Source organism: Zootoca vivipara, chromosome 15, assembly GCF_963506605.1.
Source record: "Zootoca vivipara chromosome 15, rZooViv1.1, whole genome shotgun sequence".
Classification (NCBI taxonomy): domain Eukaryota; kingdom Metazoa; phylum Chordata; class Lepidosauria; order Squamata; family Lacertidae; genus Zootoca; species Zootoca vivipara.
In genome coordinates, this window is record NC_083290.1 from 7,275,849 (window position 1) to 7,291,588 (window position 15,740).

Below are 15,740 nucleotides of genomic sequence, written 5' to 3' on the forward strand. Positions count from 1 at the left end.
CCCATTTCTCATTGAATCATGTTTGGCGTTATAGTTGCTAGGCTGGTCATGATGGTCAGTTAAAGTAGACTTAAGTCCCATTCAGCAGTCTGCCAGGGGATGAAAGTTCCAGTCAAATCAAATTCTGTGGACTCATAGAACCATGTAGAGTTGGAAGGGAGCCCCTGGTCATCTAGCCCAACCCCCTGCAATGCAGGAATCTCAAAACGCAGTTCCTCCATCCATTTTGAAACCATAACGGGCCATTTCCAAATGTGCTTGCAGTTTTATTGCTGCACCACTAGGAGGTTAGGACTTAGGAACATAAGAAGCTGCCTGACACCAAGTCAGACCACTTGTCCATTTAGCTCAGTATTGTCTACACTGACTGGCAGCAGCTCTCCAGGGTTTTAGAATGGAGACATTCCCAGTTCTGTCTGGAGAGGCTCAAGATTGAACCTGGAACAGTTTGCATGCGAAATATGTGCTCTAATCACTGAGCAATGGGTGGCCCTTTCTCAATGCACCCAGAACTCATGCAAACCCCGGCTGTAAGCCCCCACAGAGACTTCCATTCATCAGCCCCTTTTGTGCAACCTCCAGGAAACAAGCTCTCGTTCTAGACATTCTTGAACCCAGCCCATTATAATAATTTTGGCACGCCTTGTTTTCTTTTAAAACGCGAAAGCTTATCTGTTGAGAAGTTCAAGGTTTCCCCCTCTAACTATCTGTTAATCGATAAAGGCTGAATATTTCCCACGGTCTGCAAAGCTGCCTTCAAAGCAGGAGAAAAGAGGACCTTTTGTTAGAACTCCTCACCAAGTGGCTCAGACCATTTGCAGCAAAATGGACTGGTTAGGGGATTTTTTTTTTTTTTGGAGCGGGCGGGGGGGGTGCACTAATGTGTCTCCAAAGGTTTCATAAAGAGAGCAGGTATAACCGCCGGGCTATCCTCTCCCGACTTCAAACCCCACCCCTGAGGCACTAGGAAGAAGAAGGAGAAGAAGGAGAAGAAGAAGAATTGGGGGAGGAGGAGTTTGGATTTGATATCCCGCTTTATCACTACCCAAAGGAGTCTCAAAGCGGCTAACATTCTCCTTTCCCTTCCTCCCCCACAACAAACACTCTGTGAGGCACAACAAGGTTCTTCCTCAGACCCTCCAAGTGTCACTCACTGGGCTGCACCACACATTGTTAGGCCCTTCTGCATCTTAACAGGCTCCAGCCCCTAGCTCCGGGCTCGCCTCCCTCAGGAGACGGGGCAAACCTAGTTGTATAGGAGTGCTGTCGGTCAGCTAGGAGGCTGGCAGAACCCCAGCTCATATCGGGCTATGCTCTGTGGCTTTGTTTGGCACACCAGTTCCCACAAAGAAGACTTGTGGCTGATCATTATTTACCTGTTTACTGGAAGACATATTGGTTAACGAACTGATGCTGCTGGTATCCGTGACCACCATGGCTGAAGGGAACCGGGATGTGTGGGAATACTGAGGGGGTTCCTGCTTGTGCGCGTACACTGTGGAGGGAAACGACAACAGCACTTCTGTCACGTGAGGCAGTGGGGAAGACGGGCAGGTCTTTTAGCGCGCAACTTATAAACGGACCCACCCCACCAATGGAGAAAGACTCGCTCCAAACCTTCTAAAGCAAGATGTTCTGGGGTGGGGGAAGACGATGACTCTTATATTATTAGTTGGGGGGTTTTATTTTATGGAGTTTTAAAATTTGTTAGAAATGGAACCGGGAGCACAAATTACACTTATTGGCCCCATGTCCAGAACAGAAACCATTCCAGTGAATGCAGTTGGTATTTGCTGTTGTTTTCAGCTTGGAAACTGAATAGTTACATAATAATTATGTAAATTTCCACCACAGCAGACAGCAAGGCAGATAATGTAATATTGGGAGCTGAACCGCAGCGGAATAGATACAGCGTTGCATGCAATAAATATGGGTCAGAACAGAAATCAATGGCATCTTATGCCCCCGCCATCCCTTATCCTTGGAACAAACCTATGACAGAACTGAAGCTAAACAAGACTGAGTGGCCCCAACATCACTCTGTAAGCTCTGAGGCTGAATGAGGATTTGAACCCAGTTCTAACCACCACACCACAGTGCCCCTTCTGCCCTGTTTTCGCTTCTCAATCTGCTGTCCAGGCCCCTCCAACTCTCCCGTCTTAGGGTTCTTTATTTTAAACTGGACTTGGGCCAGGCAGGGCTGTGTTCTGCAAAAAGCATGGCAAACCCTACTTTCTGCTTTTTGCAGAACACAACCCTACCTGGCCCAAGTCCAGTTTAAAATAAATAAGTTTTAAATAAATAAGTTTTTTAAAAAATAAGGCAGTGATTCACAGATTCTGTTTTTTCCCCTGGGAAACAGGCAACTACGAAGGAGATTCAACGTTTTAAAATTCTGGCCCCCTGTAGCAACTGTTCCTCCCAACAATACAGACAAACAGCACCTCGGCCACATCTGCATCATACATTTAAAGCTCTCCTGCAGCACTTTAAAGCATCATGGCTTCCCCCAAGGAATCCTGGGAAGTGTAGTCCACTAAGGGTGCTGAGAGTTCTTAGGTACTCTCTTCTTTCCCTCATTCGAGAGCTGTTATCTCCCAGAGCAGTTTAACAATCAATCCCTCTTCCCCAAGGAACTCCCAGAATCCTGTGGGGGGAGCCGTGGCTGTGAAGGCGGTATTAATACCTTGCTTTAAACGTAAGGTGGAGACGAGGGCACAATTAGTCGCTCTTTTCACCTCGGGAAATACCTGACAAGATCCTTACTGTGTGAATTCTGCAGCTGCGTCACCATGAAGGGCTGCTGTGCCATAGGGTTGGGTGACTGCTGCATGATGGGCTGCTGGTGGGGGCTGTGCAGCTGCTGGGAGAACTGGACGGGCTGCAGGGCTGCCAGGCTGCTGGCCACGCTGTTGATGACGGGGATGCTCTGTGCTTGGGAACTGTTTAGGCCTGCGAGAGAGATGGGGAAGAGGGGGAAAGGGGAAACAAATTAGAGAAGGATGAGGAATATGGGCCCTTGCAGCTTTCTGGAATGTAATCCACAGTGCAAAGGTATATGAGTCTCATCCGCTGCTGTTCCCACTTTGCTTCCGGCTCTGACCACCACTGTCATGCAACCCCTGGAAGGCTGCCTACAAAGGAATGCTTCCTTGAGCTGGGAAAGGTCCCCCAGATTATTCCTAACATACATCAATTACCTTTCTGCCTTGATTCACACACGGTGGTACAGTGGTACCTCCAGTTGTGGACGAGATCCCTTTTCGGAGCTCCGGTCGGCTCCTGAGGCTTCCACAACCAGAGGTGCCTGTTCTGCGCATGCACGCAATAGAGCGCTACTGCTCATGTGCGCGCGGCAAACCCCAGAAATATACTTCTGGGTTTGCCACGTGCGTATCCCGAAGGATATGTAACAAGAGGGGCACATAAGTGGAGGTACCACTGTATAAAATTTCTAGAAATTCTTAATGAAAGTCTCTAAAGTTTTACTCATGAGTAAAAAAGGTAAAGGTGTACTCAGAGTAAACCTAATGAGATCAGTAGATAGGGTTGCCAGACTCAATAGTGGACAGGACTTCTGTGCCTTTAATTGCCCTGCTCTCTTTTGAGTCTGGAAACCTTAAAGAGAAACCAGCAGACCCTTTGTTTAATTTCCAAGCAAATGGTCTGCTGGTTTCTCTTTAAGGTTTCCAGACTCAAAAGAGAGCAGGGCAATTAAAGGCACAGAAGTCCTGTCCACTATTGAGTCTGGCAACCCTATCAGTAGACCTAAGTTAGCTATGTTCATGAACTCTGTGTATGACTAACATTGAATGCAATCCACAGCTAGCAAAAAAAAAAAAGCGACTTCCTTCCTTCCTTCCCCTCTTCAAAGCTCACTTTTTTCTATGAAGCCTCTGGCCCAACCCCTTCATCACCACGTGCTCTGCTGCAGACAGCTAATGTGGTGCTTCCCATACGAATGATGGACTACATTTCCCATCATCCATTCCCATTGACTATGCTTGCTGAGGCAGATGGGAGCTTCAGTCCAACAACATCTGGTGGGTACCATGTTGGCTGTACCTATCCTACTGTACACTTAAGCTTAAGTATGTGTAAAAACATGTTATTTCCGTGTTCACGCCTGTTTCCATTTTCCTCGCCTTCCTCTGTTCTTCTCCCAAAGTTGTTGAACTTTGGCTTGTAAGATCCTCAGGGGAGAGACCTGCCTCCTGCTCCCTCTAAAATGCCCTTCACACTGATGGCATATCATATAAATATGAAAATAAGACGCAGCCTCCCTGTCCAGCAGAAAAGCACTTACTTTGTGTGATAGCCATGACACCTGATAACGGCGCCATGATGAGGTTCTGGGACTGTTGTGGATTATGATGGGAAAAGCTGTGGATGTTCGTGAGAGTACTGACCGGGGGAAGCCCACCTCCTGGCGCCGTAATCTGCCAAGAAAGGAAGAAGGGGCAATTCAAAACGGAGGCATGGGCTCTAGCTCCACTCAGTGCCTCATACAGGCAGAAAGTCAGGATATAAAAGTTACAAATAAGTCAGATTGTGCACAGAGGTTTGTGGTACAGCCTTTACTACTGTTGTACGCCCTTTTGGAAATCTTTTGTTGTTTTACCTCAGAATTCCCAGAGATGCTTACTTTGAGCAGAGGCCTTCCAATTCGCCTCAGATTTTCCTTCGGGGGAAACCCAGTAGTGCCCGAGACATTTATATATTTACTTTTACTTTTACACCCCTCTTCTCCAAGGGGCCTTAACACCGTTTACCACAGCCCCGTTTTATGCTCACAACCCTTGTCCGGCTCGGAGATGGTCGCTCAGTGAGCTTCATGGCCAAGAGGAGATTTGAACCCGGTGCTCCCAGGTCCTAAGTCCAACACACTTACCACAACACCACACATGTCCTTCCCTGGCCCCGAATGATTTTGCTATTCTTATCTCAAAAGTCCTTCAGCATTCCTACAGGCGTCATCACCTGGCCTTCCAAAAACTAGCCTCACATTTCATGCCGGGTGTGTGTGTGTGTGTGTGTGTGCAGTTCCCTGGCAGCATTATTTGTAGAGTGCCGTGTGAGCCTGGCTATGGTAGTCAATAAACGACTTTCTGGATGGAAGGCCAGGTTGTCTCAGAAGAGAACTATGCACCCCTGGCCAAGGGAGAGAAAGCAACTATAAAAACCACGCAGTGTGACATGAATCAGTCAAGCTAGGCCAAGGAAAATAACCCCACAAGGTGAATTTCTAGAATATTCTCACACTTCTGGTACTGAAAGCTGGCATTGCCCAAACAAAAGAGGGGGAATAAGTGTTATAATACCAGGGACCGGGGGCTCGGGAACAAGGGGCTAAGAGAGGGCAAAAACACTTCAGAGGTTGAACTGTGGATGTTTGAAACGGTTTCCAAGATGGCGGCCATTACACTTTGGGCAGGAAGGTCCATTTGCCTGGCCCCGTGGCAACGGCATCATTGCGTGTGCTGAAGTTCACATTCTCCTCAGGCGGGTCATTGGCCAGGCAGCCGGCCTCAGTGAGGACATGCCGTCCAACACACGTAACGCGCCCATTCTGGCCACACACTGAGCGGAAGATCAAGTGATAGGCCTATCTAGTGATAGGTGAGCTGTCTTTCAAGACTGGTGTCGTGGGGCAGCTATTGCCACTGTAAATTACCCACAATGCTCTGCGGTGTGGCTATATTGGTGCAGGGCTCTGTGGTCATTTAGAACAGCCTTTGCCTGCTGCTTATCAGATGAGTGTTGCTCATGGTACTCACCCAACCTTGCGTCAGGGTGGAAATAGGTGCGAGGAGGACATAGGCCACCTGCTGGCTCACAAATATATGGGTGACCTGGGGCCACAGTTACTGCCTCTCAACCGAACATGACTAGCAGGGTTGTTGTGAGGATAAAAATGGGGAGGAGCTTGTACTCCGTCTTGAGGTGGGATATCAATATAATTAAATAAATCATAAATAAAGCTGGGGTTAGCCCTTCTCCTTGAGGAACTTCTAATAAACCTCTGAGGCAAGCTAGGGAGGGAATGGGGGAGAAATCTGGCTTGTGTTTTCATTTTTAATGAGAAACTACTTAACTTGCACTTCGCAGACCAATATGCAAATTGAAATGCAAGTATCCTTCAACAATGGCACGTCCCTGAGTTTTTGCGATGCAGCTCTCCAACCAACCAAAAAATGCATACTTAGGTGAAAGTGTGCATAAAGATGCATGTGTTAGTGAAATTAACATAGAAAAATGCATTAGATTATGAGAACTGGCTTGCAGAAATGGTAATAATAATAATAATAATAATAATAATAATAATAATAATAATTTATTTATTTATACCCCGCCCATCTGGCCGGGTTCCCCCAGCCACTCTGGGTGGCTTCCAACAAAACACCAAAATACAGAAATCCATCAAACATTAAAAGCTTCCCTAAACAGGGCTGCCTTAAGATGCCTTCTAAAGGTCTGGTAATTGTTGTTCTCTTTGACCTCTGGTGGGAGGGCATTCCACAGGGTGGGTGCCACTACCGAGAAGGCCCTCTGCCTGGTTATACAAGTCAAAACTGCATACAGTTTATTGGGGTGGGGTGGGGGGAATTGCACTAAATTGCTGAAAATTTCCATGAGGATTTTTTTATTTTATTTTTTTAAAAGTAAATTGCTGCGGAGATGTGACAAAACCAAACACTATAGATTTGACCATTTCTACCTTACAGGCCACCAGAAACACAGATGGATTGAAAGCAACTTACAGAGGCATATCTGCTAAACCTTTCAGCACTCTCTGATCATACATTATAAGAATTGGGGGGGGGGGGCGCTTCCTTCAACGCAGGACACAATTCCTTGTATGCTTACCTTGAGGAAGGAGACATTCCTCAAGTCCAGGTCGCCTGTCAGGCATGCATGTGATACAAAAAAAAACTCACCCCATTTACACAAACCATTTAATGCATCAGCAAATCTTGAAAAAGCGATTAGGGACAGAAAAATATATGAATTAATAAGGACAGGGGAGGGGAGTCACCTGACCAGGAAAGAATTCGACCCCCATGGTCACAAAGAAAACTTGCAGAGGCACTCTCCAGAGTTATGACCCTGAGTGCAGAGTCATACAAGACTGACCGCACACCCAGAGATCAGACGAACACATGTCGGGAATTAAAACATTGGCATAATGCCTAGGCAAATTCCAATGCAAATTCTGATTTTTACCTGATGGGGCTAGGAGACTAATTTCATTTGATTTTATTTATTTGAAGGATGTATAATATATATATTTTTGACCATCATGCGCCACAAAGCACTCACAACATATATCAAAATAGAAATCCCAAGTCTAAATGAAATGCAGCATAAAACCATTTTTAATATCAATGTGCTAGACACCCACCAACCTGCACATGAGCTCAACTCCTGCTTATATCTAGCAGAAGAGGACCTTTGTAGCCCCACCTCTTTAGACCTGCCTCCTTAGCCCTTGGTCCTGCCCAGTTGGCTACTAGAGGGTTTAAAAAAGGTTCCCCACCTTTGCTTAGATAAAAAGTAATTCTTAAAGGCTCCAAGGGATTTTGAAAAATATGCTGTGTTTATAACTAGTTTCACAGGGCAATCACAAACTAAATCTGTCCCAGTTCTAATCAGGGGGCCCAGTGCCTTGCATTAGAGTTTCCACGTAACACATAAAACATGATACAGCACAGTTTAAATGCTACCTATACACACACTGATTGGCCAGTGCCCATGACATCACTAGGAAATCACCCATGCCCCTAATCTCAGGTTAGTTTTGCAGGATTTCTTTTAAGAAAACACTTTCAGATTCTAATTACGTCATGAAGGGATGGTTAAATATGCAAACTCTGCTTTTGAAAACAATCACACACAGCACCCTTCCCCAAAAAAGGCAGAGTCATAGAATCATAGAGTTGGAAGAGACCACAAGGGCCATCCAGTCCAACCCCCTGCCAAGCAGGAAACACCATCAAAGCATTCTTGACGTATGCCTGTCCACCTGAAACATGGCAGAGGGGGAAAGACCCAACAGGTACCTTTCATTTGTCAAGCAGGGACAAAGCTAGGATCAGCCAATGGCCAAGGGGTCTGCCCTGAGCTCTCTTTTATATAATGTCTTCTTGAGACAGAGAGCCCGTCCTGCCATTGTTGTCATTCTTTCCACCTCTATTGGGAAAAAAACAATGGCCTGGTTCACAAGTAACACTAAACCATGCCTATTGATAACCATGCCTAATGATAACCATAGTTAATGAACCATAGAGTTGAAGCATCTGGCAATCACTTAAACCATGGGGTTTTTTTATGCCACATATTTGTTAGAAGCATGAGCAACAGCAGCCAAGCTTTGAGAGTGGCTTGAATTTTTTACCGCTCTTCACTTGCAGTGACGGTTCCTTAACCATAATTAAGAAGGAGGTTTGCTTGTAATGTTAAGCCATGGTTAATGTTAACTAAGGCTAATAAACCAACTGCAAACCTTAGTTATCCATCTTTAACCATAGTTAACAAGCCATAGTTAATCCGCTTAGCTGGGTTCACACATAACACTATGCCATAGTTTAATAAACCATAGTTTACTGTTACATATGAACCAGGCCGTTATTACTTTTGCTAACATCTGTTAGCCTGAATGTAGATCAGGCATCCCCAAACTGCGGCCCTCCAGATGTTTTGGCCTACAGCTCCCATGATCCCTAGCTAAGAGGACCAGTGGTCGGGGAAGATGGGAATTGTAGTCCAAAACATCTGGAGGGCCGAAGTTTGGGGATGCCTGATGTAGATAGTCATGGGGGTTAAGAGAGAAAGGGATCATGGGAGTTTGCTAAATGACTTCAGTGGGGTTGGAATGATTGAGGGTGGGGTGTGTGTGTTAATCAAATGGAATGTCATCAACAGCGAAGAGCAAACGATCCACCCCACCGTTCCAATTTAGCAGGCATTCAATCAATACCCTGAGAACGGCTCTGTGTCACATTTATTGGCGGGTTTCAAAGCCTGTGTCACTACCTGTTGCCAGGGGAAAGGTAAGGTCAGCATGATGACTTTTTCCTCAGTGTACTCAGGCTTTCCCCCTTCCCGTCCCTACAAATGCCTCATTGTTTTAGCACAGGTCTTGTGCAAAAAAAAAAAAAACCCCTACAAAAAACACATGCACACACAAACCCCCAGAGCTTTCAAAAAAATATATATGAAAAAGAGAAAGTTTTGTTTGTTTTGCTTGCTAGGCCATCTTATCTTATCAGTCCCTGAGCTACAATAGGGCAGGTGTGCTCACCATTTTGCCATCCGGTGGGAGCAGGCTGTGGCTGTGACCTGGGTCCAAACCGGCTGGAGACACTTGCTGTAGGGCAGCCTGGCTGGTGGTCACCATGGAGCTGTTGCCGTGGTGACTAATGGCGGAGGAGGAAGTGACTTCATTGCTCCCAGGTTGGCTGTAGCGAACTCCTGGGGAGAAGATAATTCAAATAGTTTCAGGTGTGTTATTTATTTGTTTTAAAGGCATTTATATCCTGCTTCACCATTAGCACTTTCTAAGCGGTGTACATTTGATAATAAAAAAAAGCCATATGGGGAATAAAACAACTTAAAAGATCACCATAAAACCCACACAGAAACCTGAATGCTACCTTAAAATTTCTCCTGGAATCAGAGACTATTTAGGCTTGTTCACAAATTACACTGGACACAGATACAAGCTGTCCAAGTGTGTGGGTGAAAACGTGCAGGTGCGTTTCTTTCTACAGCTGAGATTTTGTGTACACAGAGTCTGTGTGCATGTTGAACGTGACATGTTAATAACTATACAAGTGTACAGCTCAGCAGCTTTGTGTCCACGAAAAGAGCTGTTCACACATTTGACTGGACGCAGGCACAAGCTGTCTCTACACAAGTACAAGTTTTGGTGTGAAAGTGTACGCTTGTTCACTTGTACAGCTCACCTGTTGTATACATGCGTGCAAAGACTGTGCACTGGTTTAACAGGACATGCAAATGATTGTACAGCTCCACTATCTGTATCACACAGGCACGCAGGTTGTACACTTGTTGGGTATAATGTGTGAACTCCCCTTTTGTCATTCACGTGAAGTTCAGCAAGGAGGGCTCCTGTCTCGTCTCAAGTCAGAGGGAGTTGCACAGGCCTGGGCCCACAATACTGAATGCATGGAGGACCACCAACAGAGACCCCCCCCCCAAGAGTCAAGGGATCAGGCTGTCATTGAGATGTCCTAAATCAAAGCTGCTAAGATCCTACACTGACTGGCAGAGGGTCTCCAGGGTTTCAGGTATGGGTCTCTCCCAGTCCTACCTGGAAATGCCAGGGGATGAATCTGTGAACTTCTGCATGCCAAGCAGATGCTCTGCCACTGAGCTGTGGTCCTTCCCTATACAGTTGTACCTCAGAAGTCGAACGCCTTGCGAGTCAAACGTTTTGGCTCCCGAATGCCGCAGACCTGGAAGTGAGTGTTCCGGTTTGCAAACGTCCTTTGGAACCCAAGCTTCTTGCAGCCAATTGGAAGCCACGCCTTGGTTTCCGAAAATTTTGGAAGTCAAACGGACTTCCGGAACGGATTCTGTTCAACTTCCGAGGTACCACTGTACATCCTTCCCATATACCAGATGTGTGTCCAAGAATACACGCCAGCAGCTGTGAGAAAAATAGACAGCTCATTTTGTTAAACAAGGAGCAGTTGGAAGGTATGAAATGATTCGCCGTAGGTGTGTTTAAGTTTTTTTATATATAATGTTCAAAACCTTCACCCATGGGGTATACTGGATGCGGCACTGGAAGGCACACAGAGCAGATCAGAAATAATTAACTGAGGAAGCCAGCTGGGAAACAAAATCCCTTTTATCAGTCCTGGGGCTCAAGAAGTAATTTGTTATGCACCGTCATGCGCCACAAACCAAAAGCATTGTTGGAAGGCGAGCCGCTGAAGGAAGACAAAGCTCGGGCAGCACCTGGGCAGCTAAAGTGACCACAGTGGACCTGGTAAAGGAGGAATCAGTGGCAGAACCCCTGCTTTGCCTGCAGAAGGTCTCGGGTTTAAATCCTAGCATAACAAAGATAAGAAGAACCTGCTGGATCAGGCCAGCAGCCCAGCCATATCTCAGCCTAACCTGCCTCACAGGGTTGCTGTGAGGATGAAATGGGAGGAGAGCCATGTACACCACCTTGAACTCCTTCAAAGAAAAGGTGGTATATAAAAGCAATAAATACGCCCTCTCTTTTTCAGGGGGTACTAAAGGGTACGCAGTACTGGCACCTCTCACTTACTGTAATACCGTAACTTCATGGTGAGTAAAGGTAAAGGGACCCCTGACCATTAGGTCCAGTCACGGACGACTCTGGGGTTGCAGCGCTCATCTCGCTTTATTGGCCGAGGGAGCCGGCGTACAGCTTCCGGGTCATGTGGCCAGCATGACTAAGCCACTTCTGGCGAACAGAGCAGCACACGGAAACGGCGTTTACCTTCCCGCCGGAGCAGTACCTATTTATCTACTTGCACTTTGACGTGCTTTCGAACTGCTAGGTTGGCAGGAGCTGGGACCGAACAACGGGAGCTCACCCCGTCCCAGGGATTCGAACCGCCAACCTTCTGATCAGCAAGCCCTAGGCTCTGTGGTTTAACCCACAGCGCCACCCACGTCACAGGCACCTATTTTTCCAGGGGGGGGGGGAAGCACGGAATAAATGCAAACACAAACGTGGGTGTGCATGCTGCCAAAAGCTTGTGGCATAAGCAGCACCCGATCCCACGATAAAAGTTCCGTCTGGAAGAGCCCTTTGCCCATCTAGCTCAGTATTGTTGACTCTGACTGGCAGCAGCAGCAGCTCTCATGCAAGTCTTTCTCATTACCTACCAGCTTATTCTTTTAACTGGTGAGGCCACCAGGGCTTCAACCTGGGAACTTCTGCATGCAAAACATGACCAGTCCAAGGTCCCTTCCCAAGACTTGCACTCCAAATAAGACTCATACTCAGCCCCACCACTTCCCTGCGGTCTAGTTCTGGATAAGATGCATAAGTTAAAGCAGGGGTAGCCAATATGGTGTCTTCCAGAGGTTATTGGAACACCCCACCCATCATCACAGACCATGGACCATGCAGGCTGGAGATGATGTGAGTTATAGTTCAGCAACATCTAGAGCACGGGTGTCAAACACAAGGCCCGGGGGCCAAATCCGGCCCGCCAGACCTCGTCATGTGGCCCGCCGAGCGCCCCAGCCAGCGGGACCCAGCAGCGGGACCTTGCTGCTGAAGCGCTACGCCGACAAAGCGCTGACAAACAGCTGGGGCAGGGGGGGTAGAAAGGCGGCCGGAGCAGCGCCGCACGGAGAGTCCCGAGCCTCTGCGACACAGCAGTGCTCTGTAGCACTTTGAATCCTCCTCCTGCCACGGCTCGGCGCCTGGAAACGGCTGCTGCTCCTGCTGAAGCACAGACAAAGCACCCAGCAGCGGCGCGTGGAGGAGGAGGAGGATTCAAAGTGCTACAGAGCACTGCTGCGTCCCAGAGGCTCGGGACTCTCCGCACGGCGCTGCCAGGCACCAACCCGGCAAGCCGCCTCCTCCTCCTCCTCCTCTTGCCTCACCTCCTCCTCCTCCTGCCGCGGCTCAGCCTCACGAACGTGCAACTCTGAGGCTTTACGCACTTCTCCTAAAATGGACACCCGCTGCCTCACGTTGCACAGGAAATGCTTTTTGCCCCTGGGTCCCTTCGCGCTCTTTTCTGGCGCTGAATCAAGGCGGCGACCCTCCTTTCCCTTTCTTTCTTTCTTCCTCTCTCTCGTTCTTATTCTTTCTTTCCCTCTCCTTCCTTCCTTCTTTATCTCTGTCTTCTCTCCCTCTTTCTTTCTTTTTCTTTCCTTCTTTATTCCTTCTTTCCTACTCTTCTTTCTCTCACCTCTTTCCTTCCTCTCTCCCTCCTGCTCCCTCTTTTCTTTCTTCCTTTCTTCCTTCTGTCCTTCCCATCTTTCTTCCTCTCCCTCATTCTTATTCTTTCTTTCCCTCTACTTCCTTCCTTATTTCTCCCTTTCCATCTTCTCTCCCTCTTTCTTTTTCTTTCCTTCTTTATTCCCTTCCTTATTTCCTACGCTTCTTTCTCTCCCCTCTTTCACTTCCTTCCTCTCTCCCTCAAACTCCCTCTTTTCTTCCTCCCTCCCTCCCTCCCCTCCCCTTCCCTCTCCCTCTCCTCAGAAACATAGGATGCTGCTTTATACTTCTGGCCCTTAAACCCTGGAACCAGGAGAGCAGCTCCAGTGAGTCAACCTCAGCCAGTCCCTTTGGTGAAGGGTGGTGGCTCACTGGCAGAACATCTGTCCTGCATGCAGAAGGACCCCAGCATCTCCAGGTACTAGTAGCTCTGCAAAGGTCCTGCATGAAACCCTAGCGAGCCTCCACCACCCAGTGCAGTTACCAAAAATCATTTTTCAATAAATTGTACAATAATTGTACATTTGAATATCTACTTGCCATTATTCTGACTATGTTTCTGCTTTCAGAGCTAGTTATTACTTACATTATTACAAAAATCAGTAATAATTGAATGCAGTGACAATAATTTATGATAATAAAGAGTGGACACATAGTCCTACAGATACAACCGGCCCTTTGAGGGTGACCAAACTGCTGATGCGGCCCCCAATGAATTTGAGTTTGACACCTCTGATCTAGAGGGTTGTTGACTCCTGAGCCAACAGATTACTCCACTGAAGCCCAGTAGCCAGTTGACCAATACAGGAAACAGGATTCTGAATTAGATGGATATTTGATGCAATTTTGCAGAGAAGACCATGTGGATGTATCTTCTACCCTGTTTCCCCGAAAATAATACATACCCATAAAATAAGCCGTAGCAGGATTTCTAAGCATTTCCGCAATATAAGCCATACCCCAAAAATAAGACATGGACACGGCGCTCGCTGCCCTCTGCCATGCTGCGCCGCACCCGTAGCCCTTCCCACTGGAATAAGACACACACACACCCTGAAAATGAGCCCATAGTGTGCCTTCTTGATGAAAAATAAATATAAGACAGTGTCTTATTTTCGGGGAAACATGGTACAGTATCTGGGTATATACACTGATTCAGTCAGGCCATGCAAATCCACTGAGTTGACCTCAACCCAGAATATATATATACCCACCATACATTTAAAGCGCATGTTCTCCGCCCACAATGCATCCTGGGAACTGTAGTTTGCCGAGGGTCCTGGGAACCGTGAAAGGCAAGCTATGGTTCCCAGAATTCTTCGGCGGAAGGAATCTGCTTTAAATATATGGTGTGTGGATATTGTGACCCATATAGACCCCATGCCACAGATGCGAAGAGTGTTTGAGAGGCCTTTTTCTCGAGATGTCTTTGGCACCCTCTATTTTCCCCGTCCCTGATAATGGAAGAATGCTCTTTGACAAATGGACCTTTGCCAGCGCAAGTGGATGCCCCAGACATGAACAGGGTAAACATTGCTCAACCTGAAGCGCTGTATACCCGCATTCTTCGACTGTATTCCTAACCTCATGCAAAGGGTGCCCAGGCTCGGGCCAGATCAGAAAGTCTGAAACATTGTTTGAACAATGGGAGGGAAGATAATTAGAACAAAGAGAGCTGAGTTTGAGGGACGGGGTTTGTTTTTTCTTGATTGAAACGTAAATAATACCGATTCCTTCATTACCTCCTCCCTCCCACAATCCACATGGATTTTGCAATTTTAAAAGGAGAATCGGTTTCTGCTTAGGAATGTTAATTCCAAGGTGAAAAATCCCGTTAAGAGATAATTAAAGCTTTATGGAACCATCTACATATTTTATTGCATTAATACACAACACAATTAAATAATGCCAAGCATATTAAGGTACCTGTATATTTGGAGTTCTGAAGATTCTTGTGCTGATTCTATTCCACTTCCCCACCCACCCCCCACACACTTTTTGGGCCCCCAAATCCTAAAATTTCTAGTTACAGACCAGTGGTTACAGTTTATACAGGGTCTTCTGGCAGAATGGATTTCTTTTTAAGCACTGGAGAAACCAAGTACGAACATGCTTTTCCTGATCATGTTCTCTGGTCCTGCCCTATCATTAGGCAGTGAGGAGAACTGCTTCAGGCAGAAGATGCTAGGAGAAGGCATTGGCAACCCCCTGGCTGTACCCTTCTGCTGGAGGACAGGGCTGAGTGTGTGCACGCCATGTGGTCTGTCCCTGCACCGCCATAACTAGCCTGCTCCCCTAAGGAGCGGTGGGGAACACTCTCCCATTGCCTGGAGCTAGGGCTGAAATGAGGGTCAACTCGCAGTCCACCCAGCTTCTGCAATGGTGCCATCTTGTATTTCACCTCAGCTTTGGGCCGACCCCACCTGCGGAGATGGCAAGAACATCAGGAGAGCCCTGCTAGGTCAGACCAAAGGCCTATGTAGTTCAGCAACCTTGCTCTTGGAGGCATATGGGGTTGGACTAGATGACCCTCGTGGTCCCTTCCAACTCTACATTTCTAGGATTCTATGAAAATGCAGTTGCAGTGTATGGCAAAACTGGCTGAATTTTATTGTCATGTGTGTTTTTAATTGGTTGGCAAGTCGCTTTGGGGGATGTGCTTTGCAGCATAACATACCAAAACAAGGAAACAAACAACATTTCTTACCTGCCTATGGCTGTTATCATTAATAATAGTTCACATCCCACACTTCCTCCCAAATGAGCTCATCCACACGTCCGC

General features: G+C 47.0%; 1 protein-coding gene and 1 long non-coding RNA gene across 4 annotated transcripts in view; both read right to left on the reverse strand.

The window, feature by feature from the left end:
* LOC132593242 (uncharacterized) overlaps positions 1–15,740 on the reverse strand; it is a 329,416-nt gene that overhangs the window by 5,940 nt on the left and 307,736 nt on the right. The window lies entirely within an intron of this gene.
* The window catches only part of HNF1B (HNF1 homeobox B), a 62,351-nt gene that overhangs the window by 4,433 nt on the left and 42,178 nt on the right, over positions 1–15,740 (reverse strand). For 2 of the 3 annotated variants that reach the window (XM_035139222.2, XM_035139219.2), the window contains exons 5-8: positions 9,302–9,471; positions 4,307–4,439; positions 2,767–2,952; positions 1,377–1,495 (exon numbers count right to left, since the gene is read on the reverse strand). In XM_035139222.2, the coding sequence (XP_034995113.2) occupies positions 1,377–1,495; positions 2,767–2,952; positions 4,307–4,439; positions 9,302–9,471 (608 nt within the window). Of the gene's footprint in view, positions 1–1,376; positions 1,496–2,750; positions 2,953–4,306; positions 4,440–9,301; positions 9,472–15,740 lie in introns of all 3 variants that reach the window. The other variant, XM_035139220.2, reaches the window with a different exon arrangement.